Raw genomic sequence first — 25,152 nt, 5'->3', positions numbered from 1 at the left:
TTGAAAAGCAACTTTTATTGAATTTGGGGGACAGTTTCTTCTCATAATAGTAAAAACGCGGAAGCTGAATGTTGTAAAAAACGACACGGTGCAGCGATGGCCGGCATCCGGCCAGGAGGGGACAGGCCAGGGTGACAGCGGGAGAAGAAAAGCATCTAAAAGGGCAAGTGCTAGGAGGAGAACTCATGTGAGGCAGACACTCCCAGGGCGCCCAGGAGCCGTCACACAGGAGCGGGAGGGCAGGGGCTCTTCTGTCACCAAGATTGAAATCCCCCAAATGCCTCTGAACAGCGTGACACACAGCAACAAACTGAACTCTTGTTCCTCTGTCAACGTAAGCTGAGTCCTGGCTGTTGCACCCAGCCCTAGGGCTGAAGCAGCTCTGTGCCCTCTCCCACCAGAGGGAGAGAGGCAGCTAGCATACCACAGTGAGGGGCTTCCAGTGCCTTCTCGCTGGATGCTGGCCCTGAACCCTAGAGACAGGTGGCGGCCGATGGGGGCGGTGACAGGACCCACCCAGACCCGTGAGACCACACTGCACGTGGTTGCGTCAGTCCTTAATAGTTTTCTACATGAATCTAATTGTTCTGGGTGCTGAGGCCACACATCTGGCCTCAAATTGGATGAAATAAATTAAGAAAAACCCCAGGATAGTTATCCTCCTGACCTGGCTGGGAGGTAGGCCGCTGCCCACAGTAGAAACATCCTCCCCTGGTCCTGGAGGCTGGCAAGGTTCCTCCCCAGCGCATCCGAGAAACAAAACCATCAGGTACAGATGATCCATGCGGGGCTTCTGGACTGGCAATGCAGAGGAGCGCACAGCTGCCAGCCGCTGCTCCTGGCCTCAGGCCGTGCCACTGGCTGAGTAGGAGAACTGGGGGAAGTGCGGCCTCCGCTCGCTGTCCACACACTCCATGCTGTCATCTGTGGGCCACAGGAGGGCTCAGACCAGTCTCCAGAAACAGCCCGCCCAGCTGACACATGGTAGAGGATGCAAGGGGCATCCTCGTGATGTGGGCAGCGACTCTGCCCCCCCCCCCGACCCCCACTCACTCCCTCACTCCCTGCCTGCTGCTGCCACCCTCCAAAGGGTTTGTTCTTTTAGAAAGTGTGGGTTTGGGACTGGATGGACGGCTTAGTGGTTCAGAGCACTGGCTGCTCCTGTAGAGGACCCAGGTTCAGTTCCAGTTCCCATGTGGCAGCTCACAACTACCTGGGTGAGTGGTTGACACTGAGGGGCCATGGGGTAGGGTGGCCTCACCTTGATCAGGCGGCGTGATGGTGATCATCTGAGCTGTGAACTCCTCGTCAAAATACCTGGTGTCAGTCTCAGAGGTGACCTGGGGCTTGAAAGGCGGGTTCAGCTGAGGAGCAACAGAAGGACTGGTTATTACTGCATCCCGCCCTCCTCTCCGAGCAATGCTGACCTCCTGGGGGGTGGGCCACCAGCGCTACCGCAGGGCTCTAGGAGGTGAGACTGGGTGGGGCAGTGTAGGTGTAGGCAGGGGAGAACAAGCCCAGAGATGCCCAAGGTGATGAGAGGGTGGCACCTGCCCACCTCCAGGCAGTGGGAGCTCAGCTTTCTCTGGTTATCATTTTCCTTCTAAGGGTTTCTTTCTTTTTCCTCTTTCAGTTTTTTGAAACTAGGTTTCTGTGTAGCCCCAGGAACTACCTCTGTAGACCAGGCTGGCCTCAAACTACCTGCTTCTGCCTCCCAAGTGCTGGGATCAAAGGCGTGCAGTGGCACCACCATGGCTGTGGAGGTGCTCGAAGTAGTCTTCAGGTGAGCTCACCTGCCTCACTGACAGCCCAGAAAGAAGAGATAAACTGGGAAGTGGTGTACACACTAGAGGCTGCTAACATCCTTTTGAGTCTCGTGGGCAAGGACCCTCAACTGCCATCCCTTCCCACAAAATCTGTTATGAGGGTAATGGTACTCCATGCTGACTCACGGGGTCTCTGGGTGGGTACAGGCAGGACAGACATGCCACCCACATGCTGCTGGTCCCATAGTGTCAACAGTGAAGGTGGGGGCAGGCTTGGTGACAGGGCACCCAACACATCAAGGGGTAGTGTTGAGACCACCTGCTATGCCCCTCAGCAGCCTGGGCCAAGGGTACTCAGGGGTGAAGAGAATCACACCTGGGCATGAGTACAAGAGGCTCTGCTCTCTGCGGTGGCCGCCATTGTGCCAGAAGGGCAGGCGCTGTCCCACAGTGGGATGAGGCTCTCCTTAGAGCCCGAGATACCTAGACATTACCCTCCACCCTCAACTAGCTTTCCACGGGGCCACATGAGATCTCCAGGCACAGAGCAGGGCAAGGGCACAGGTGTAGGTAACGGGCACAATCAAGGGCCTGGAGAGGCCAGGCGACTGAGGTACGCAGGCAGCATACTACCCCCAGCTGTGCGAGTGAGTGGGAGGGAGGGAGGGTGTGCACGTTGCCCTGGCTCTGAGGGGGCATGTGACTACACAAGGCTGTGAGCCCAGCACGGGTGCCTGAGCCAACGGAAACTGAAGAGTTAGAGTATTTGCATGTGCGTGCACATGTGTGATCCAGAGATAGACATATGTGTGCACACATGTGTGTCCAGAGATGGACACAGTAGCCAGGATGAGAGAGTATATGTGCACACACGTGAGATCCAGAGATGGGCACAGTAGCTAGTGTTTATGTGCATACACGCGGGTGATCCAGAGATCGGCAGTGTTCAGTGTGAGAGTGTTTGTATGTGCACACACACGTGTGATCCAGAGATCGGCAGTGTTCAGCGTGAGAGTGTTTGTATGTGCACACACGTGTGTGATCCAGAGATCGGCAGTGTTCAGCGTGAGAGTGTATGTGCACACACGCGTGTGATCCAGAGGTGGGCACAGGGGCCAGATGCACACCTTCTTCTCATACACGTCCTGCCACACGATGTTGGCAAAGAATCGGTGCTGCATGATCTCCTTGGCATCCTCGGAGCCCCCACCAAGCCTGTGGGAGGAGACAGGTCCAAGGCTCAGACGTTGCATGCAAGGTGACAGACAGGTCATGGGGATGCTCACGGGGTGGGGTGACCCCTAGCTGCCTGACCACCCCACCATGTGACTGAGACTACGGCGGGCACAGCGAGCAGCAGTTCTGTCCAGAGGCTGAGCCTGGAGCCCTGGTAGCCCTTACCTCTGTGTGGGGTCCTTCTTGAGCAGCCCAGAGAGCAGGGACTTGGCCTCAGGGCCGAGTGTGCGTGGGAAGCGGATCTCCTCCATGAGGATGAGCTCGAACAGCTTCTCGTGGTCCTGGTTGTAGAAGGGCAGGCGGCCGCACATCATCTCGTACATGACCACGCCTAGACCCCACCAGTCCACCGCACGGCCGTAGTCGTTGTCCTCCAGCACCTAAATGGGGGACTCTGTCAACTTGTGTTGGGGCATGGGAGGGTGTGGGGAAACACACAAGAAGTGGCAGAGCACCTCAGGGGCCAGGTACTCGGGCGTTCCACAGAAGGTCTTCATCGTGGCACCGTCCTTGATACCCTCCTTGCACAGCCCAAAGTCCGTTATCTTGATGTGCCCGTCCTTGTCCAGCATGAGGTTCTCCAGCTATGTGGGAAGCCTCAGTGAGTGTGGCCACACGCCCGGCCCCGCCCCGCCCCGCCCCGCCCCTGCCTGACAGCTGAGACACACCTTAAGGTCCCGGTACACCACGTTCTTCTCGGAGTGCAGGTAGTCCAGGGCAGACACAATCTCCGCGCCATAGAAGCGGGCCCGGTCCTCTGAGAACACGCGCTCTCGAGACAGGTGGAAGAAGAGCTGTGGGGTGGAGTGGAGAGTGCTGAGGAGGGCCTACATGAGGCTGAGGAAGGCCTACATGACACTGAGGAGGGCCTATATGACACTGAGGAAGGCCTACATGACGCTGAGGAGGGCCTACATGAAGCTGAGGAGGGCCTACATGACGCTGAGGAGGGCCTACATGACGCTGAGGAGGGCCTACATGAGGGCTGGCCTGCCAACCCTGACCCACAGGCCCTCCCCACAGGGAGGCTAAGGACTAAGAGAGCAGGAGACTGGAAGACACCAACTCAGCAGAAACAAGCCATCACCAAACAAGTGGCTACAGGCTCACACAGCCAGGGCTGGCAGCACCAGGGATGTGCACTACAGAGAGGGTTCCAAGGCTCTCAGGGGGACGAGTTCATGCATCAAGTGCCCGGGTCTTGAGGTAGTGCCTACGGCCTACCTCACCCCCGTTGGCATACTCCATGACAAAGCAGAGGCGGTCGTGCGTCTGGAATGAGTACTTGAGGGCCTGAAACGGAAGCAGGGAGAACCTAGGCGCTGAGGCAGCAGCACACTGACACTGCCCCCAGCCACCCCATGATGCACTGGGGCCCAGCTCAGTGTCACCAACTCAGCAGGGACTCTAGATGCAAGCCACCATGCTAGCTGGTATATTTCAAGATGACAGACACGGGCTCTAGGCTCAAGCGCAGAGTGAGATGGCTTAGAAGGTAACTGTACCAAGTTCTGGGGTTCCCAAGAGCCTCCAGCGGGAGGCTGACACAGCAGCTTATAGCTTCTAGAACTGGTGTGCTGAGCCACTTGGGCAGCCTTTCCATCATGGACTACAGGTGCAATAAATAAGCCCTACTTAAAGGGAATGAGCCCGAAATGCTGACCCTGGGACCCCTCGAGCTGCTGGGACTGAGCTCCGCGCATACTAAACCCTGAGGGATCAGCCTAGAAGGCGGCTCTGAGAGGACTGAGGGGATGGAGAGCTGGGGCAGCTCAGGCCTCAGCAGAGTGAGAAGACCAGGCTCACACCTCCCTCCTGCACACTACAGCAGTGGGCAGGCTTCCAGCCCCACCCCTCCATCAGTCGTGAAGCCCTTGTCAGTGTGGGGATGCAAAGGCAGCACCGTGGGAGTGACCCACTTTGGCCCACTCGTCCCTCTCCCACAGGGGCCGGACCGATGGCCACTACGTACCGTAAGGAAGGGATGCCTAGAGTTCTGCAGGACGCGGTTCTCCGTAAGCGTGTGGGCCACCTCATCCTGGAGGGCAGAACCAAGTGAGCACCCACCTGCCCTGCGTCCCACTCCCCCGCCTGCCCTCCCTCCAGCCCTGCGGTCCCGGCACCTTGGCAACGATGACCTCCTTCTTGAGGATCTTCATGGCATAGTAGCGGCCTGTGGCCTTCTCCTTCACCAGGATCACCTTCCCAAAGGTGCCCTTGCCCAGGAGTTTCAGGTACTCAAACTCGTTCATGGTCTGTGGAGAGCGACAGAGCCCGGTTAGAGAGAGCCTCTGCTCACATGACTCGCCTATGGTAATAAAGATCCATGCCACCACCTCCGGGGTGACAGTGTCTGGAGCGAGTGGGACTCTTCCAAGTTAGCCAACAGCAAGAAAGTGGGACGCAGGCCAGGCCATTCACATACCCACTGGCGGTGAAGGCTTGGGAGTCAGGGGACACCCATGTCTCATGCACACTAGACAGACAAGCACTGGCCCACTGAGGTATATCCTCAGTCCATGTCAAGGGGACCCAGGGGGGACTCAGACCCACACAGGAAGCCAGGCAGGAGTACCAGCACCTACCAGGTCCCTCCACAACCCCTGGTAGCCCCAGCAGAGGCAGAGCCCAGACTCACCACACGGTGCTTGGGCTTGGCCAGGGACACCTCCATCTCTTCAGCCCCTGAGTTGTCACTGGGTGAACCTGATCGAAAGTCCATTGTCTCCTCCTCCTGCCTTTTGAGTCCATCAGCCACAGTCTGAATGGCGGTGGTCCACTCTTCCCTGCAGGGGGTCAAGTGAGGCCTCAGGCAGCAGGAGGGGGCACTACACGGTTCTTACCCTCCAGATGCCAGGCTGCCTGCTCCTGAACTGCAGGCAACCACCCAGAACCTGGGTCTCCATGCACTCAAGAGCATCAGAAACCTCAAGGTACCCGGGACACTGGTGTTTCTCCCATGATGCTCCACTCGCCCCACACGTGCTCCAGTCTAGTTCTCCAGAATGGACTCAGCAGAGGCCTCAGGCTCTCAAGGCAAGCTGGCCCTGAGCAGGGGGCACAGCCCACTGCTCCCTACACTCGCCCACTCACCGCTCCTCGGGCGTCTCCACGTGGAAGGTGCGCTCAATGACCGTGGTCCACTGCAGGCAGCGGATGATGAAGGTGTTGGGCCTTGGCCGCTCTGTCTTCATCAGCTGGCATTCTGAAGCAGTCAGGGAGCATCCATCTGCAATCATCCCCGTTCCTCCCGGAAACGCTCCTCGCGGTGCTTACCAGACAGAGCATACCCCAGACCTCACCCTGTCCCAGGAAGGTGTCTCCCATCCTCACTTTAAGAATGTATTTGCCGGGTGTGGTGGAGAACACCTTTAATCCCAGCACGAGTGGAGCTCTGCGACTTTGAGGCCAGCCTGGTCTACAGAACAAGTTCTAGGACAGCCAGGGCTACACAGAGAAACCATGTCTTAAAAAGCAAACAAACAATCACATATTTATTTCAGGGGCCGGAGAGATGGCTCATTGATTAGAAGTACCAACTGCTCTTCCAGAAGACCAGAGTTCAATTCCTAGCACCCATATGGCAACTCACAACCATCTGCAACTCGAGTTCTGGGCTCTGATGCCCCCCTCCTGTCTCTAAGAGCATCACATATGCACATAAAGAAATAAACAGCCTGCTTTACACACAGAATAATACAATGTAAAATTTTTACAGTTAGTTTGTTAGTTTGATATGGGGTCTTTGCTGTGTATTCCTGGAAAACTCCGTGTAGACCAGAAGTCTCAAACTTTGGCAATGGTCTTGCCCCTGCCTCTCAAGTGCTGGAGTTATAGGTTCTAGCCGCCACCCCTGGCTTTGTTGTTTTCTTCCTATGTAACCTGGAACTCACTATGTAGTCTGAGCTGGTCTTGAACTTAATGCCCCAGCCCCCTGATTGCCAGGCTTACAGCATGAGCCACTACACACAGCTCCATCCCCTCTCCTAGCCCTAATCCCTCTCAAAGAACTGAGCCCCAGGACCTGCCGCAGCTGAGATGTTCTGCTCTGAAGGTGAAGGAGCTAGTCGAGCTAGATCAGGGAGCCCACACCACAACTTCCTCTAAAGTTCCTCTTTCTTCCAACTGCTGATCCCTACCTCATGCTGGGCCTCAGGGATCAAGGAGTAGACAGCCTGCCTACCCCTCTGATACAGAAGTATCTTGCTGTTTCCCCAACATTAAGAATCTCTGGGAAAATTACACATATCTGCAGCACCCAAACCTCACACTGGGGCACACACAGGAATTGGGATGCCCAGAGCATGAACACCCAGTGCAAACACTTAGAATATGCACACCTTTGAGGGTGGGTCCCGGGAACACAGCCCAGGCCCTGAGGGTATGTGTGCAGCAAGAGGACTTCTTGGCAAAGCAGGCAGGAGGGACTGAGGGGCCTCCCACATTCCATCGTCTGGGTCCTGGCAATGTGAGGGGCCTCCAGGCTCCAATGAATGCACAAGGGGCAGTCTGCCAAACGAGGGGTAAGAGGGGCTTGAGGCCCAGCCTTGGGAAAGGCCTGTGTCAACACGGGGCGGGGGAGGGGTGGAAAATCACCCTGAGCCTTGTCGCCAGCACATCTGAGACAACCTGTCAGGCAAGCAGATGAAAACCAGCACCAAGAGTGGGTCTTCACCCCCTCCTCCAGAGCCCACCTCAGAGGAGGAGTTTGAACACAGCGCCCCCCCCCCCCCGCTTTGTTCCCCGCCAGGTGTAAACTGTCCACCTCCTGAGGCCCACGACCTTCTTGAAGACCAAGCTCTGCCCACTGCCCAGCAGCCCCTTGGCCATTACATATACCTAGGTGTCTGCTCCAGAGAGGCCCCTTTCCTTTCTCCTCCATAAGTAAGCTGGGATCCTTTCCTATCTAGCTGCAGAGGCAGCAACCCATGTTCAGCCCTGAGACTCCGGGGCAGACCTGGGGACTGGCCAAGTGACCAGAGACGGAAGCCCCAGGACCTGAGGCAAGTCAAACAGAGCTGCCTGCAGGGCAGGAGCCTCTCCGGGAGGCTGTGGGGTAAGTGCAGGCCTCTAGGCTCATACTCCACACTCCAGACTGCAGCCCAAGGAGGACCCCAGAGTCCGCAGTTTGTAACCGCTCTGGCTTTCTGCTGCTGCTAACACTGTCAGCTGTACCTTTGTCCTGCTCCAGGAAGAACTGGGCTGTGACAATGTGGCACAGAGAGCAAGGACACTGCACCTCAGCCCCAAGCTCTCAGACAGTTTCCCAGTGTCCCCAACTTTATCACCCTCGCTGGTGAACCATGGAACAGGGCTGACTCCCACTGTTCCTCCAGCTAAGGGACCACAAGACCCACAGGGCCAAGGGCTTCTGATGGTCTTCCCAGGGAGCTACAGAGACGGTCCCTGGGATGTCATTTACTCCTAGAGTCGGAAGCCTCTCCTCCCGCTGTCTACCTGAGTTCCCAAGGAATGCCCTTGAGTGGCTGTTTAATCCACAGGGTTAGGGACCCTGGTCAAGCCGCCCTCTAGATCAGGTCCAGTCATGACATGCTGGGCCCGTCCACCTTCTAGCAAGGACTCCCTGGCCCTGCCTGAGCTGGCCGCTCCCCAGTCCTAGAGGAGGTGACTCTGTCCAGCACTACCCAGCACCTGAGGACCAGCAGGAGGCTCTCTTCGGGTTTCTCAGTGGGCAGCCTCTCTGCTGGCCTGCCTAGCCACCCATCCGACCCGCGTGGCTGGGACACTTACGTGCCACTGAGAAGTTGTTGAGCGGGGACTCTCGCTGCTCCACATCCTGAGGCCGCTCCTTGTAGCCGATGAAGGTGCCATCATTCTTGAGGAGGAAGTAGCGAGGCCGCCAGGTTTTAATATATTCCCCTGCGGGGGGCCGGGGGGGAAGGAGCTGCGTGTGAGCGCCACTGTGAGAGACCCTGGTAGAATACAGGCTGAGGCGGGGAAGGGACCTGGGACACTTCAGCTTCCCCAGAAGGCACTGGCACCAATGCACGTAGCTGGGAGCACCGTCTATGGCTCTGCCCGTACAGCAGACCCAGCAGGTGCCACAGCTGGAACAGGGGTGCTACGCCCAGCTGAGTCCCACCCTGGTCACCCAGGTACACAGGAACATTGTTCCCTACAGTTTTGCAACATCAGCCATACGCAGGCACCGCTCTCAGGATCGGAGCAGATGTCCTCTGTGATCTCCCAGCGACTGTCATTTTTCATACTGACACCCGGAAAAAATGTTTAATTTACATTTTGCCGAGCAAGGAGTCTGAACAACAGGGAACTAACTAATTAGGCAACTTCTTCATCTGAGGGGACACTAGGTTGAGGAGAGGAGGGGTAGCCCACAGGACTGGGGTCCCTCAGCTCTGTCTAGGATAAAGCCTGCCTGCTCCACTGAGCCCTAAACAAGGGCATCTGAAGATATGTGCGGTGAGTGACTTCTTGTCCAGGCTGCCTACCACTAGGTGCTGCTCCTGGGCACAGACCACGTCACAAGTTCAAGCACTGTGGTCTTGGGCATAAGGCAGTGCCCCAATCTCATTCCACAGCCCAGGGAGGCTGGCCAGCTTTCTTTCTCTGCCCTCTTACGGCACGTACCAAATCTGGGTGTTCCCTGAGAACACTTTCCCAGGTGAGCCACAGTCTACTCAGTACAGTAAGTCAGCTCGCACCCTCCCGGCTCTCAGGACCGAGCGGCTGGCTGGCAGGGGCTCTGGGTGGCGCCCTGCAGGCTCTACCCGTGATCCACCTGCCACCATCTAGTCATCCAATGCCTGGGAGTTGTTTCCGAGCAGCAGCCTTGCTCTGCGTGAGCCTGCACCTGCACAATGCGGGATGAGAGAGCCTACGTGATGGCGAGCCCAGGGAAGCCGTGACTAGAGCCACTACCAGGCTGAGACTCCCACTCCAGGGGCGAGCAGCTACAAGAGCTAGGGCTCCCGTCTTCCTGTCGTCACTGCAGACCTCCTAGGTCTGACAGCACTGATGCACACCCCAGCCCCACAATGGACAGGGGTTTCAAGTTCTCTTGGCAAGTGCCCAGATGTGGCTGGGGCTCCTCCAGGGCATAGAGACGTTTACTCTGATTCTCTTCAAGGGCCTAGAGTCCACGGTAACCACAGGGCCCTGTAAGTCCTCCTCCCATCTCTCGCTCCCAGAAGCCCAGCTCTCCAGCACAGCCACCTCCCACAGCCATGAGGAGGGGGGCTCAGAGCCATCGCCAAAGCCAACTCCCCTTCATTAGGAGGAGGGTCTGAGACCTCATCACTAGAACACAAAGCAGGGTCCCTACGAACCCCTTCGGGCACCAGCCCTGCTTCTGACCAGGTGGCACACACCTGCAGGTATTTACATGCCCAGCAGCCCCTCGACAGCCCCTCCCCTGGCACAGGGCCTAGAGGGTGCCATGGTAGGCAGGGGCTCTGAGGAATACAGCAGAGCTCTGGGGGGTATACAGCCCACCCCCATCATGTTCCTTCCCGGGCCACCCGCCGTGTGCGCCCACCCGCCAGCACCAGTCTGGAGCTGTCGGCCCCTGATGGAGTGCCTCCCATCTCACCAGCTGCTGCTCCCCGGGACACTAACTGAATATGGAGGCTGATGAGTAACTCGCCCGCGCCCCAGAAATCCATCTTGATTTACCAACTGCTGCCCATCTCACTGTGCCCAATGCAGGCCCCAGCTCTGGCCCCCACACAGAGATCTCCACCCTGACCCTGAATCTCCTACTGGCTCTTAGCCTCCATGACCAGCCCCCAGGCCCGTCAGATTCCAGAGTGTAGACCTGGAGTTACAGACAGCGGGGCACTCACCAGGCAGAGGAAAAGGTAAGCACCCAGCCTCACAAATACACAGAGGGCCCAGGTGCCCCTCCTCTCCCTGGCTGCACAAAGCACAGGAAGGCCACACGGCCAAGGCGAAATGTGAAGTAAAGTGGCCTCGTGGGCACTTTCCCTTTCGCAGGAAAGGGGGCCACAGCTCTGACACACACAGATCTCTTTCTTTATTTCCCGCCTCAAGGTTTAGCCGATTGGTCACTGGGGGCACCGGCTGAGCCAGCTGCAGCCTGGGCTGTGGCCTGCATGTTAATGAGTTCAGCCCAGACAGACCCCAAACTTTACTCCACTGCAGAACTGGGTCAATATGATAGACAAATATAAGAGGCGGCTGCGCTGGCCCTCCATGGCTCCGGGGTATCTAGGACTACTCCTGCCTACCCTGGGGGGTCTCTCTGGACACACAAACTTTGGCAGGTCTCCCTCCAGCCCTTCAGTCCAGCAAGGAGAGCCTGAGGCCGAGCCATCGTGGCCTCTGTGGAAGTGCTAGGCTCTGGCCCAACCCTGCTCTTCCTGGCGCCCTTGGCCCATTCGGATACTTGGTACCCTGCAGTCAGGTGAGTGCAGCTGGGGGAGCACAGCAGCCACCAGGGGAGCACAGTAGCCACCAGGGGAGGACCCTCCACCTGTCTACACTGCTCTGGGAAGCCAGGTGCACGTGGTCCACAAGATGTGCCGGGCTCTCCACCTGGAACTGGCCTTCCAGGCCCGTGTTAACAAACACATGGACAGATGACAAATGGCCAGGCACCACCTCCACAATGTGGTCCCCCTGGCTCTTGAGGGCAGAAGCCTGACAACAGCTTCTCAAGGAGAAATAAAAAACAGCAGAAGAGCAAACAGCCAGGGCTAAGCCCAGCCTCACATCACAGCACTGTCCACCTCTCCACCACACCCAGCTTGCAAGCCCATCAAGGAGGCCTCGTGCCTGCTATGCAGAGGTGACAGTGGTACCCACTCCACCCAAGGACCTGCTCCATCTCCTGGCTCCAAGACCAGCCCCTAGGAAGAGGCAAGAGCTCCCCCAACAACTTCAGGGCTCCCTCAGGCCCACCTCCACCTACCCTTCCAAGACTAGATTCTGTCCAATCCTCGGGGGAAAGGTACCCAGAGGTGCTGCTACTACTCAGCGCCTCAAGGTCTATGCCTTCCAGTGTCTGTGTGCTCAGCCTCCAAGGCCCCTCACCAGGGCCTCCTGTATCTAAATCGTCGCACCAGGAAAGGGGGAGGCAGTGTGAGCCTCAAGAGGCCAAGGCACAACCGGCGTCCTCTCACGCTGGCCTGGCCCATGTCCTTCCTCATCACTGTGAACATTCTCTCCGAGTCCCTGGTTCTTGGGGAAACTGCTGGATAAACACTTTGCCGCAGTAGCGGTGGCAGTGGCAGGCAGCAGCTGGCGAGGCGCCAGGCGGCACCGAGCTGTTTCTCCACAGCAAAGTGAGCCCCAGCAGGCCCGGGGAGCAGGCGCCAGCTGACAGCAGCGACCAAACGTCCCCTACCACCAACACATCCATCGCGCCGACAGCTGCCGGGCGCCCATTTACCTTCTCCAGCACATTGAGCAAGCGGTTTGCTGATGGCGGCCCATCGGGGCCATTAGCCCAGCTCCTGCTGCCTTCTGGGTGGTGGGTGGTCAGCAGGTGGCAGGGTCATCTCCGAGACCCAGCCTCCCCAGCCCCTAGGTAGATCCTCAGATCCAGGTCTCTTGACCCCCAACAGACTCAATGACCAAGAACCGGGCAAAGGCACGGAGTGGAGGGGTGAACTGCCCTTGAGTGGGTGAAACCCCAGGTGCAGCCCTTCCGAGAGGGGTGCTCACGTGGGTCTCACAGGGTGGGGTACCAATGGCCAGTGGCACTTCAGTGGGCCTGGGGACACTTTTTGCCACAGTCCACAAATGTAAAATCTCATGGAGCAAGACGTAGAGTCCACTGTACCCACCAGCTCTGTGGAGAAACTGAGGCTTAGTAGATAAAGAGACCCTAGTGGTCACAGAGAGGCAGGAAACAACCAGAGCTGAGGATGGCCAGGACACAAGCTGCACAGCAGACCTCAGCCAAGAAGAGGCCAAGACCCGGCAGCCACGCGACTGCACCACAGGCCTTCAGCTTCCTGGAACCCACGGTGGGTAGCGTGCCCCTCTGATGCCACACCCAGCCCAGCTCCCTGAGCCACAGGAGCACTGTCCAACTGCAGTCTCCCCGCCCACCTCCTCCACAGCAGTCCCCACCCTCCCCGCATCAGAAAGGAAGGCCGGCCTACAGCCCCACCCTACAGTACACACAGCGCATCTATCCCCAAGCCTCCACCACTCCCATCATCCTGGTCAGCTCACCATCCTATGCCGGCTTTTAGTCTCCTTACGCCAGCCCAACCCCTCTCAGCTATCCTACTTTCCAGACACAAGACAGCTCACAGACCCCACCATGCTCCTGTGCAGAGTCCCCATAGCTGCACTCTCCCCTTACCCATCCTCTCTCTCCACCTCACTGTGCCACAGCCCAGGAGGCCGGGAGAGGATCCTGAAAGATGACTTAGAGGGTAAAGGCCCTTGCCCTCAGGCCTGATGACCGGAGTTCCATCCCCGTAATCCACACAGTGGAAGAGAACCAACTCACAAGCTGTCCTCGGAACACATGCAAGCCGGCTGTAGCACATGAGAGTTCCCCCTCCACCCTGCATACACGCACGCGCACACACACACATATACACACGTACATACACGCTACATAAATACACACACACACACACACAAGTGCGCTATATACACACGCGCACACATATACACAGGTGCGCTACATACACACACACACACACACACACACACACACTACATAACACACTATATACACACACTACACACACACTACATACACACACACACACACTCTACATACACTACATTTTAAAAGGAGGCCCAGACAAAGCAGAAGGGATATGCTGGGGCAGAGCCAGCTCCAGCAGTGCCCTCACCCTACAGATACCAGAGCCCACGTGGGCCAGTCAGACCCTGGCCAAGGGCAAGGAAGCCTTCTCTAGAACAATGTCCACCACCTCCTAAGTCCTATGCCAAGAGTCCAAACAAACCAACAAAGCAAAAACACACCAGGAGGCCAGGTGCAGTGGCATCCCTTGTATTCCCAGCACTGAAAAGGCTGGGGCAGGGAACTCGCTTGGGTTCAGGACAATCTGGGCTACAAAGTAAGACCCTATCTCAAAAGAACAACTAAATGAATGGGGGAGAGGGGGCGGGAGGCGGGTGGGGTGGGGACACACAAGCCACTCAGAGGCAAGGCGAGTGAGGCCTCTGAAAGTGAGGCGTGCTGCCCGAAGACAGGCCACTGATACGAAGGGGCTCCTGGCTGCTCTGCCCACAGGCCTGGGCTGGAGTCTAGGTCTTGGCTGGGCAGACTCTTCTGGGGAAGTGCTGGGTGTGGGTGGATCACCAGCCGTGGTGGGGTGGCTGGGACAGCCACAGCTACTGTTACAGGGAGGGCCTAAGGGTTGGCGCTGGCTCCGGGCCTGGCTCGGGTGTGACTGGGCAGAGAGGATTGCCAGAAGGACAGAACAGTTCTGCCCACTACCCCATGGCACTTCTAGGAACCAGCCTTCCTGATGCAAGCCTTCACGCTACTCCTAGCAGTGGCAGTAGGTCCCGTTCTGGCCATCCACACAGCACCCCGCCCCTCCCAGGTCTCATCGGGCCTCTGCACAGTGCACTCCCCCCGCCCACAGCAGAGCTGGCAGGGCCAAGGGGCTGCCCCAGACCCGGCAGCTCGGTGGAGTGCCGTGTCCGCACGCTTTTCCTCAGCTCCTGGCAACCTCCACGTGGCTCAGCCCCGCTGGGTCAGTTCTGTCCAGGGGATGGCCATCAGGAAGTGGACAGGAGTGCTGCCCACTCTGGAGTCACCAGGCTGGGCCCTACCGACCCTCACGCCCCAGTGGAAGGCCGCCCAGCTTCCTCTTTTGTTGTTTGTTTTTAAGGGAGAACTCAACATGCTCACAAAACAGGAAACTCAGTCTCAGCACCAGCCAAGGCTCAGCCACAACCACTGCCACACAGTGCAGTGTCCTGTCCCCTCCCTGAGTGGGCCAAGGGCAGTCAGCTGCCATCTCTGTCCAGTTCTCCAGGAAAGCCACATGCTCACCTCTCTCTCAGATCGTCCCCATGCATGGCACCGCTCCTGTCCCTAGACGCTGGCCTGCCCGCTGGGCTCAGGACCCTTGACCCTCCCAGAGATCATGAGCTCAGCACTGATCCACACCCAAAGTCAGAGAGCCCCACGCTGACTGCCAGCTCCCTCCATCCTGGTACAAACCGCTTCCACCTGCCAGGAACTAACCCAGTGAGAACAGCTCGGCTTCCTACCCTGCTGGACCCCTCCACTAAGTCTGCTGAGTGAGCCCACGGGTGGCCCTGCCCGCAAGATGGCCCTGCAGTTGGTATGTGCTACCCCTCCAACCGCACGGCCCTTCATTCATTTTCAGTGTCTGCTCCTCTCCTGACCCACCAGGTCTGGACACCTGCTGGAGCTGGGAGACGCAGACAATGGCTAACCTGGCCAAGCTAAGGTCTCTGCCAGGGCAGCTCTCTCGCATACAGCCCAGCAAATGTCGGGGATTTGAGGGAAGAACCCAAAAGAGTAGCACGGACAGGCCTGTGGCCTCAGTACACAGCTCATTTGCAATCTGCAGGCTGAAATCAGAGGTCACGGACAAGCTCAGCCACACCTGCAACTTAACCCCAAGCTGGCTGTGAAGACACGGCTCACCCACCCCAGATCTCTGCATTTGGGGGTTCATCAGACCGGCCACCTCTCATCTCTAGGAGCTCAAGCCCAGTCTCCCACAGGTCTGTGCTGCTGGATGAGACTAGAGACACCAATGCACAGCTAGAATGTCTGCTCTAGTACTGGGCACTGGCTGGGCACCCTCGGGCCCAGAGCACAAACAGAGCTCCTGGGAAGTGGCTTGGGGACACTTCCTGAGGAGCGGGCACCTAACCCCCAGGGAGGAGGAGAAACCTGGACCTGGGGTCTCTGAAGCCATGAATCGAGGAGGAGAGAACAGCCTCTCTACCCAAATAGCCCTGAAGGCGTGGTCAGCCCGGGGGGGGGGGGGGGGGGGGGAGAGGGGAGTGTGAGAAAACAACCTCTCTTCTTTACCCAAATAGCCCTGAAGGCGTGGTCAGCCCGGGGTGGGGGGAGTGGGGGGTGAGAAGCAGCCAAGAACCAGTGTTCTCCAAGGCCCTGGCTGGACATGAGAGGCCTAGCGAAGACGGGTTCATTTCCCAGTCAGCAGTTCTATAGCCTGCAAAAACAACAGAGGGAGAAACACACGGGATATCCAGGTGTCTGAAGGATCATGGGACCCTTAGGGGAACTGCAACAGCCTTCCCTCCCTGCCTACCCCAGCCAAGTCATTACAGCCTCAGGTTAGAAGTCTCACGTGGCAATCCAGGACAGGAAGAGAGCTAGAACCCCAAACTAATGAAGTGCGTGAGCTGGAGCCCACAGCACACAGGGCTGGGTGTGTACAACGGGGAGACAAGGACCACCAAGACAGTCTTTTCCAGCAAGCAGCAGCGGCCAAGCTTGGGTCTTGGCTGGGCCAGAGCTGGGGCAGAATAGGGGGACCCAGCCCAGGACCATGGCGTGCTGATGCCTCTGCCCACAGCAGAGCCCTCACCACCGAGGCTGGGGCTGGGGGAGGATGAGGGACCATGAGAACAGCATGTCTCTTCCGGCCTAAGGCTGGGAAGACCCCACCCCAAAGTCAGACAGTCCTTGCCTGATTCATAGGGGGAGGGGGCAGACATTGCGTCCACTTGTCATCTCACAGAAAACACACTCTCACATCTCTACCTGCTACCATTTCCAAGGCATAAATAAGGAACTCAATGACCTTCTCCTGGAGAGGGACAATGACAGAGCTGCCAAATCAGGTTCGAACACAGCCTCTGCATGCCCCAGGGCCTAACGTCCTGTTCTACCCGGCCCTCAGACAGCTCATCCGTAAGGGGCAACAAGACACCCCTAGGCCTCAGAAGGCTCCCGACCTGGGGAGATGTCCCAGTAACGTGAGGCCCAGCGATCTTGTAGTCGGCTTTAACTCTGACAGCCACACAATACACATTTGTCCATGAAATGGGCTTTGGATGGCCCAGGGTTGGGGAGAAGAGGGAGCCAAAGGGGAGGAATCCCAGGAATCTGAGCTTAGGAGGCAGGATTCCTAGTGGGACAGGGAAGGATGCACTGGAGAGCAGATGAAAAGTCAGGTGGGGGAGCCAGACAAAGGTCACAGGTCACAGCCTCCTGGCAAAGCCCAGCACAGAATCATCCCTGCAGCTGTCAGAGTGGGACCTCCCGGCACACTGGACCACATCTCCACCCCTGCTTGAACCCTCCTGGGTCCCAAGCATCCTCCCCACCCCGCTTCGCTCCTGTGGCCCCTGCCCTGCTCTGCCGCGCACACTGTCTGTTCCCACCTCCCTTCTTCTGTGTCTGGGCCCTCCTCCTCCTGACACCCACAAGTACAATTCCCTCTACAGAGAGCCAGGAAGACGAGTGGGGGGAGAGGCTGGGACGGCAAGGATCACCCTAGGGCTTCCGGAGGGACCAGGTCTACAGGAAGAGGAAGTCAGTAGGGGGTGAGATGCCTGCCCTGGGGCAAGAGCAAGTGACTGTCCCGGGGCACGGGCTCGGAAACTTACTCCTGGCGGCTAGAGCAAGAACGGAGGGTAAGCTGGAAGCTGAGGGGTCCTGGGCCTGGTAGGCCTGGCAAAGAGTCCGTCTCAGTCAGCTTTTCCGTTCTAAAGTCAACATGCCCCCTCTGGGCCATTGCTGATGAGGAGCCCCCTGACCTCAGGAATCCAGGCCTGAGGTGGGCAGAGAGCCAAGCCGAGCAGCCCTGCCCTGTCTGCCCTCAGGAGCCCTTGGGCAGTGCCCAGGCTACCCGCCTGCCAGCCCTGGAACAGCGGCCACGTCCTTGCTGCCTTCCAGGAAAACCAGGAGTGAGGCTGAGCAGCTGGCCCCACCCCCAAGCCACTCACAGCAGGCAGGCCCTGCACAGGGCCTCAGCCTCTGGCCAAGAGGCCCCTGGAGGAGGCCGTGACCTCCATACTATGGGAAAAGCTGGGCCTGCACACTCCTGAAGCCGGCCAAGAGCCCCGAGGTAGGGAGGTGTCCCTCCTGTGCGCGGGCCTGGCCACGACCCTGCCTGCTGGGTGAGTAGAGCCCCCGAGTTCCACATTTAAGAGCTGGGCAGACCCAGGCCCAGCCCTGCCTCCCCACAGAGCACGGACTGACCTCGTTTGTGCAGCCAGCCCTCCTTCACAATGGCTACGTCGTTCATGGTGTCAGTGGCCCCCACAGACCGGGGTAACCCAGGGGTGCTCAGAGTCTCCTCTCAGCAGGCTGAGCCCAGCCGGCCTGGCCGCAGCGTCTAGAAGAAGCCAAGAAAGCATGTGAGGCAGGGTCCTGCTTGGGACCAGCTTTCGTGAACCCCAGAGGACCCACAATTACCCACGTCCCCTCATGTGATCTACCGTCTCAGGTGCCCAGGTCACCTTCACTCTCGGGCAGCCCGCCTAACTTCTCTCCAGAGGTTGTTATATCCAGTAGATGCTGCGCCCAGATGGGGCTTGGTAGTCTGGGGCGCAGGGCTGTGGCCAGCCCCCACCTCCCTGGCCTCGGCTGGAAACACTCATTTCCAGAAGGCTTTTCCTGTTAGGCTGCTTGCTCAATTTGTCACCTCCTCCAGGCAGCCCTGACTGTGTCTGCTCCGCCTCACACTAGTGAGTGCTGCTTACCACTTTCTCACTACCCCTCTGGTCTAGGAGGCCTAACGCAGGTCTCGGGTCCCTGTGGCTCGGGTTAGGAACACAGGGATGCCAACACTGGAAAGCACAGGTAGACCCGGGAATGGCATAAAGCAGAGCCCAAAGGCCTTTGGGACAATACCCAAAACTCCCCAGGCAGAGCCCCAGAACCCCTCAGAAACACAGCGCCCTGCCTCTGAAGCTGTCCCGTTCATTTGGCGAGTATGGTGGGCATCTATGGCTCTGTGGAGCCTTTGCTCTATGCCTGAGACAAAGAGACTTTTAGACAGCCTACTGGGCAGGAGTACCCAGTGCAGAGGCTGCGACACACAATGACAGTGTCTGGGAGCCCACAAACAGGGCAGGCAACAAACGAGACGAAGGGTCCCGCAGTGGCCAACCAGCTAGCCCGTGCAGAGCAAAGTCTGCTAGCTCATGTGCAAAGATGCCACCCACTGCTCCTCTGCTGGAGGAACGCCTGGGTACCCTTCAAATACCCCCAGCTCTGGACATCCTGGGAAAGTACATCTGAACACCCCGTGACCAGCAAGCCTGTGCTGTCCCTCCACCTGGAGTTCATGTGGACAGGCCCAGGAAAAGACTGGAAGGCCACTGTGGCACAGATCCCAAGCAGGGACTACCACAGCTGACTGACAACCCCCAGTGTCATCTCTCTAGCCCAGAAGGCACCCGGAGTCACTGTCACTTTGCCTTGTCTGAAGCTAAATGTAGAACAAAAGGAAGGCCGGCTGCTGTGTGTCAAATGCCTAAGTAAGAAAGACCACACCTGGCCCAAGAAGGAAAAAAGCCCTTCCCTCAGCAAGCAGGTGGCCACTGAAGGCCAGAATGAGAAAGATAAGCCAAGAAGAAATCCCAGCTCAGTGGCTGTCAGAGTGGGTGTGGCCCGAAGGCAGAGGGGTTGTGCTGCGAGATCTCTCAGTCGAAGTCCCCTGCCCCCACCCAGCCCCAAGGCCTGCTGATGACAGTCAGCTGTCCAGAGCCATGTAAAAATAAATTCACACACATGGAGTGAAGAAACACAGCCGTGTTAACGCCGATGTCCACATCGCGCAGCCTTGAGCACGGGACACTCTTCCCACCGTGCCTGTGGAGGACCTCGTCATTCGGCATATGGTTGCTATTGTTAAGTCTTAAGAGTTCAGCCCCTCTGGGACACTGGCCCGGGAGCCACACGCCCAGCTGGGGCCCCACCAAGGCGACTCGCCCTTCACTTTAGTGATGGCTTTAAGCAGTCAAGGCTAGCCACCTGGAGCAAGACCAGGGGCCCGGGGGAGGAGGAGTTTGGCTACACAGCAGAGGCCCAAGGTTCCACCACCGCCCAACTTAGAAACCAGTCCTCTTTAGACAAATCCATAGGCTCGGCCAGTATCCCGGATCCGGGAAGCCGAGCCCACGCTGTCCTTCAGGCCCCAGCACCTCCAGAAACCACCTAGTCCAGGAAGCAGCTTCCGGGCCCAGGAGGGCTAGCAGTCCTTTGTGGGCTAGCCTGGGCACTGTGCCACCGCGCACAACTTTCTGTCCGTGGGAAATGAGTGTTCTCCTTCCCAGGGCCCTCCCACCGCACGCAGGCCGCGGGGCGAGCCTTTCTCCTACCCTCGCTGGCCCAGTGCCCGGGCAGCCCCAGGCCCCAGGGCGCACCGGCCCCCCGCTGCGCACACTAACAGCGCCCCTCTCCCGCGACCTGGCCCCGCGGAGCGGCCACCCAAGGTCACGCAGCGGCCGCCCGCACCCTCGCCGGCGTGGGCCTCCTGTGCGACCAGCCCGGCCCCGCGCGCTCCCCGCCCAGGCCTCCGCTCGGCCACTTCCTGCTCTTGCTCCGAGGCGCGGCGCGGCCGGGAACAAAGCGGGGTGGCCGCGGCCCGGAACAGGGCGCGGCGCGGGCACTCACCGGGCCGCCGCGTGCGGGCGACGGGGCCTAGCCGGGCCGCGGCCTCGGGCGCCCGCCGCTCCGCATCCCGCGGGCGGGCGCTGGGCGGGGCCGGCTGAAGGCAGCGGCAGCCGGGCGCGCGCTGCTGGCCGGATCTGGGCCGCCGCGGTGCCGGCCGCAGGGCGCTGCTCGGTCCGCTCCGCCTGTCCGGGACTCGCGTGCGCTGCCGCGCTGGGCCGGCCGCCCGCCGCCTCGGTGCTGCCGCCGCCGCCGCTGCCGCCGCCGGCCCGCCTTCTCCCCGCCCCGCGCCCGCTCCTCCCGCCCACATCCGCCTCCGCCGCCCCGGGCGCCCCCGGCGCGGCCCGCGGCCAGGGCGAGGCACCCCGTGAGCGCGAGCGCGCCCCGCAGGCGCCGCCCTCGGGTGGCCCCGAGCCAGGGCCACGCGGGTAACGGAGCCCCGCCGCAGATCCAGAGCTCCGGCTCTGGCCTGGTTTTCCCGGTTTGTTGGGACCTGGCACTTCCCGGCCTAGCTCTCCAGACCCCAAGGAGGGAGGCCGGCGTGGGGAGTGAATCAGTTTGACTCTCAAGAGGCCCAACTGTCCCCATCTTGGGAGCCGGGAGAGACCGGTCACCGATGTCTTAAAGGCCACCCTACACAAGAAGGAAGGCTATTGAGGGCTCTTCCAACTCGGCACTGCCTGCCAAGGCAACTGATAGGGAGGGACTCTCCAGGTGACAGGGCGGAGGGGGCACACCTGGACACCCAGAGAGCGCAGATTCGGGGTAGGACTCAGTCCGCCAAGACCTTGCTGTGGACTCAGATGGGTGAGGCTTGGGGGGCGGTTCCTTCTAGTGTCCCGGAATTGAAGAGTCAAGGTGGTTCCTGCCTCTTATCCATCCTCGGTCCTTCCCCCTTCGGCCAGCCTCAGCAGTTCCTGCGCAGGGCCCCTCCCTCATCCCAGAAGCCCGAACTGAGAGTAACTCTTTTGTGAATGTACCTTCATGTGTTTGGTATTTTTAACCAGGGGGCATTTTTTGTTTTTCATACGCGGGTCAGAGTTCACCAGGAGTGTAAACAACAGGGTAGATTTAGTAGTCCACGCTCTCTATCGCCCAGGATGGAAACCGAAGCTCCTTCTCTGGCTCCTGGGGCTGACCTAGGAAGCACGCCCCGCTCCCGGAGAAGAACTCCCTCTCCTCTGCTCTCAGCAACAGCCCCATGCTCATCAGACGGGGATGGGGAGTGGGGGCTCTGTTCTGCGCCCTTTCTGCTGCACAGCTGCCCCAGCTCGGAGCGCCTCCAGGGCGCTCAGTCAGAGGCCCAGCAGCAGGTCTATTCCGCTCCAGCTGTATCCCTGACCCTGAGGATTGCCCTCAGAGGCCGAGAGTCTCACAAATATCCATCACTCACCCAGCAAACCTTCACCCCAGGCCCCCCCAACTCTTCCTCTCCTACTTCCCCATCCCGTTGCTAGACAGGTCTGGGCAGTGAGAGCCAGCAGGGCGCCCTCTTGTGGAACACATAGCCATTCCTGGCTCTTCTCTAGTGACCCGTCTCACTTGGGTGCTCTTCCTGGAAGCCACCGTTGGAGACAGCTCCCACCTGTGGTGAGCCCTGTTTCTACTCAGTGCCCAGTCCCGCCTCCCTTCGTGTGTCTCTATCTTCCCCTGTGTCTAGAGAGGAGGGGGGAGGAGGGTGGTAGGCGACTCCTTCTGGGTCCGCACTTTAGCAACAGCTCTCTTGGGCCTCCGAGACAGAGCCACAAGGTAAGCAAGCAAGTCTGCCCTCCTGAGCCTCGCTGCTGACCTGCTCTGCAGCCATACTTTGCAAGGAAAACTGGGGGTCCCTGGTCCTCTTCCCCCGGTGCAGAGGTCTTCCTCCCATCTCTGGTTGCTGCAGGCAGCTTGGTAGGACTCAAGTGCTGTCCTGAGCTAAGAGGTCTGGGGATGAGCTGCATACTGGGACCTTGAGACAGCTCCCAGGTTAGATGGCACCCTAAATCTGGACAGGTTCTGCCTGTACCAGCTGGACTGCGGCTCTGTCAACTATATGCCACAGAGCACTGGCCAGCACAGACGGTGGAGCAGCCTGAGGAATGTGGAGTGACCCTGCAGGTGTGGCTGGTCCTGCAGGCACCAGATTCACTGTCTTCTTCGTACCCCGCAGCTTCTCTGTCCAGAGAGCTGTGTAGGGTAAGCGAAGGGCTAGGCTGTGGAGGCATTGCTAGGTGCCCAACATGGAGGAAGAGGGAAAGGGGGCTGGTTGGCATCAGCGCTCAGTATCCAGCCAGCATCTTCTCAAGAGCCGTTCTGCGGCAGGCATAGGCTCGACCAGAGCGCACAAGCCACGGCCCTGATAAAGGAACAGGGATGCACATGGGCGGACAACCTTTGTCTCCCTGCACAGGTCGAAGCAGGAGTAGAGGATGGGTTGCAGGCCAAAAGGGATCGGGGAGGAAGCTCACTGAAGAGGTGGCCTTCAAGCAGAGACAGGAGTGGCGAGGAGACAGTGACGGGGACTTTTGGAAAGAACATCCCAGAACTACAGGCACATCACCTTATAATATGCCCGAAGTTGATTTTCCTAGGTCCCTAGAATGTGCTGATTCCCATGTCGCTAGTCCCCACTAGCAAAGGTAGTAAGGGGATAGGGCAGTGGTTCTCAACCTGTGGGTCACAACGACCCATTGGGGATAAAATGACCCTTTCACAGGGGTCGCCTAAGATCATCGGAAAAGCAGATGTTCACGTGACGATTTGTAAAAGTGGCGAAATTAAATTTATGAAGTAGTGACAAAACTATTTTTATAGTTAGGAGTCATCACAACTTGAGGAACTGTTTTATTAAAGGGTCAAAGCGTTGGGAAGGTTGAGAACCACGGATATAGGGGATCAGAATCTCTAACTCCGGGGTGGCTGAGGCAGGGGCAGGCTCCAGCCCTGGCAGGCTCACAGAGGGACAGTAGGATCTGGGCTTACCCTGCACATCGGATGTGGGCCATTCCTGCAGAGGTAGAGTGGTGGTAATCACTTGATAGTCAGAGGGAACTGGCCCTCACCCAGGCAGGGCTCCTCTGTTGGGGACAGCCAAGCTCCACCCCCTCAGCTGTGCAGGGCCTGGATAAATGCAGGGTGACTCTAGGCTCCTTGCTGCAGTTGCCAGACGTAGGAAATACTTCATATAGCTAGTCAAATGTGCATCTCAGATACACAATTTTTTTTTCCAGGATAGGAAGTTGAGGCCTTACCATGTAGCTCAAGCTGGTCTAGAACTTGAAATCCCCCTGCTTCTGCCTCCTGTTTAGCGGTTTTCTTCCCTGTAGAATCTATATGAACCCTGGGAGTCCCTTAGGCTTTGTACAGGCCCCCTGGGGCTGTCCCCAACAGCTAGAAAGCCCCACTTCACAACTGGGTACTCTGTTCTGAGTGTCTAAAGAGCAAGGGAGGGGACTCAGCAGCCCCCCCTCTACCCAGAATGCCTTTGGCTAGTCTACACAAACACCTGGCTTTGCCCCTTTCCTGTAATCCTTGTGCAAGACCTCTTTCCTTCTTAATCCTCTAGCACTCTGTGTGCTGCCCACCGAACATTCTTGGTCCCTGGACTTATAGCAAATCCAAGGTGAAAATTCGGAATGGCCCTAGCCCAGCCCCATAGGAACCCTGGCCCTGCACTTCGGTGCTATGTGGCCCTTTCCTCACGCTAGAACTATAAATGAGAGTATCTAACTGACAGATTTAATAAAGCTCCGAGTGAGCGATGTCTCAAGCAACTTGGAGCCCCCTTAGCCAAGAATACCCCTCCACCTGCACCCTTGGGGGAGAAGAAGTCCCAGCCATCGGCGTAGCCCATGCCAAGGGGCCTCGACTCCTCTCAACCCGGAGCTCGATTGTTCTTGACATTTCGTCTCCCCTGAAGAAGCAGGTGTCTCCTCATACCTTGCTGACCCTGATTCCCCTGGAACACTGTACCCAGGGTGCCGGCTCTGGCCTCTCCATATCACTCCTCCTACATCCTGGGACCTGTCTGCCTAACCCGAGAGGTCTCCTGCCACTTCTCTGTGATTGTGTCTTTAACCCATCCCACCACATCCAGTGCCCTCTGTCACAGATCTTAGTGTGCTTGGCTGCCAGCCCAGGGTCTGCAGAAGGCGGCAATCCTCTGTCGGAGACCCCAGCTCCACAGCCTGTGCCAGATGTGTTAACCTGAATTCAAGAGAATGCTTCCTAGGACAGAGTGAATTTTTTGACATTTTCGGTCTCCCGGTGGCGCCCTGACCCATCTGAAGGACTGTCTTCCAACGGGTACTAGGCCATTGTCCCGGCTACGCCGTCTGTGACTGCTGGTTCATTAGTCCAGGGAGAAGCGACTGCCCCTTTGTCCACCAGGGCAGTCGGGACCCCATGGAGGGCACAGAGGCCCAAGAGACAAGTATCGCGAGAGGGTCCCGTACCCCCTCCCGCCACAGAGAGCAGCGGGCTAGCTTCTAGCGGGGCCGACCGGGTAGAAGGGGTAGCGAGGTGACCTCAGCGGTTCGGCCGCTCCGGGAAGTCGCCTGGCCCGCCCCCTCCAGCTCCAGCCGGGAGTTTCGCTCTTCG

General features: G+C 58.6%; 1 protein-coding gene across 2 annotated transcripts; it reads right to left on the bottom strand.

Annotated features, from left to right (window-relative positions):
• On the bottom strand, positions 1–20,650 carry Akt1 (AKT serine/threonine kinase 1). 2 transcript variants are annotated; one of them, XM_052184925.1, is made up of 14 exons: positions 20,578–20,650; positions 18,157–18,292; positions 8,754–8,882; positions 6,096–6,231; positions 5,641–5,788; positions 5,126–5,257; positions 4,975–5,040; positions 4,227–4,295; positions 3,671–3,796; positions 3,458–3,586; positions 3,168–3,382; positions 2,894–2,981; positions 1,262–1,364; positions 1–924 (listed from the first exon to the last, which is right to left on the bottom strand). In XM_052184925.1, the coding sequence occupies exons 2-14, from the start codon at positions 18,200–18,202 to the stop codon at positions 845–847; spliced, it is 1,467 nt and encodes a 488-aa protein (XP_052040885.1). In that variant the 5' UTR covers positions 18,203–18,292; positions 20,578–20,650; the 3' UTR covers positions 1–844. The 2 variants fall into 2 exon arrangements, with proteins under 2 accessions (XP_052040885.1, XP_052040886.1); XM_052184926.1 differs by having other exon boundaries at positions 6,096–6,207.
• Between the last annotated feature and the right edge of the window lie 4,502 nt (positions 20,651–25,152).

This window comes from Apodemus sylvaticus, chromosome 6, assembly GCF_947179515.1.
Source record: "Apodemus sylvaticus chromosome 6, mApoSyl1.1, whole genome shotgun sequence".
In the NCBI taxonomy this organism is placed as follows: Eukaryota; Metazoa; Chordata; class Mammalia; order Rodentia; family Muridae; genus Apodemus; species Apodemus sylvaticus.
Note: the sequence above shows the minus strand (reverse complement) of the source record. Positions and strands in the feature narration are given on the sequence as shown.

What these genes read in the sequence shown, in the direction of transcription:
- Akt1 (XM_052184925.1), bottom strand. Translation starts at nt 18,202, where the DNA reads ATGAACGACGTAGCCATTGTGAAGGAGGGCTGGCTGCACAAACGAG. An exon ending in AGTATGCCAACGGGGGTGAG is followed by an intron (nt 3,797 to 4,226) that starts GTAGGCCGTAGG and finishes TCCACCCCACAG; the next exon opens with CTCTTCTTCCACCTGTCTCG. An exon ending in CCGAGTACCTGGCCCCTGAG is followed by an intron (nt 3,383 to 3,457) that starts GTGCTCTGCCAC and finishes TCCCCCATTTAG; the next exon opens with GTGCTGGAGGACAACGACTA.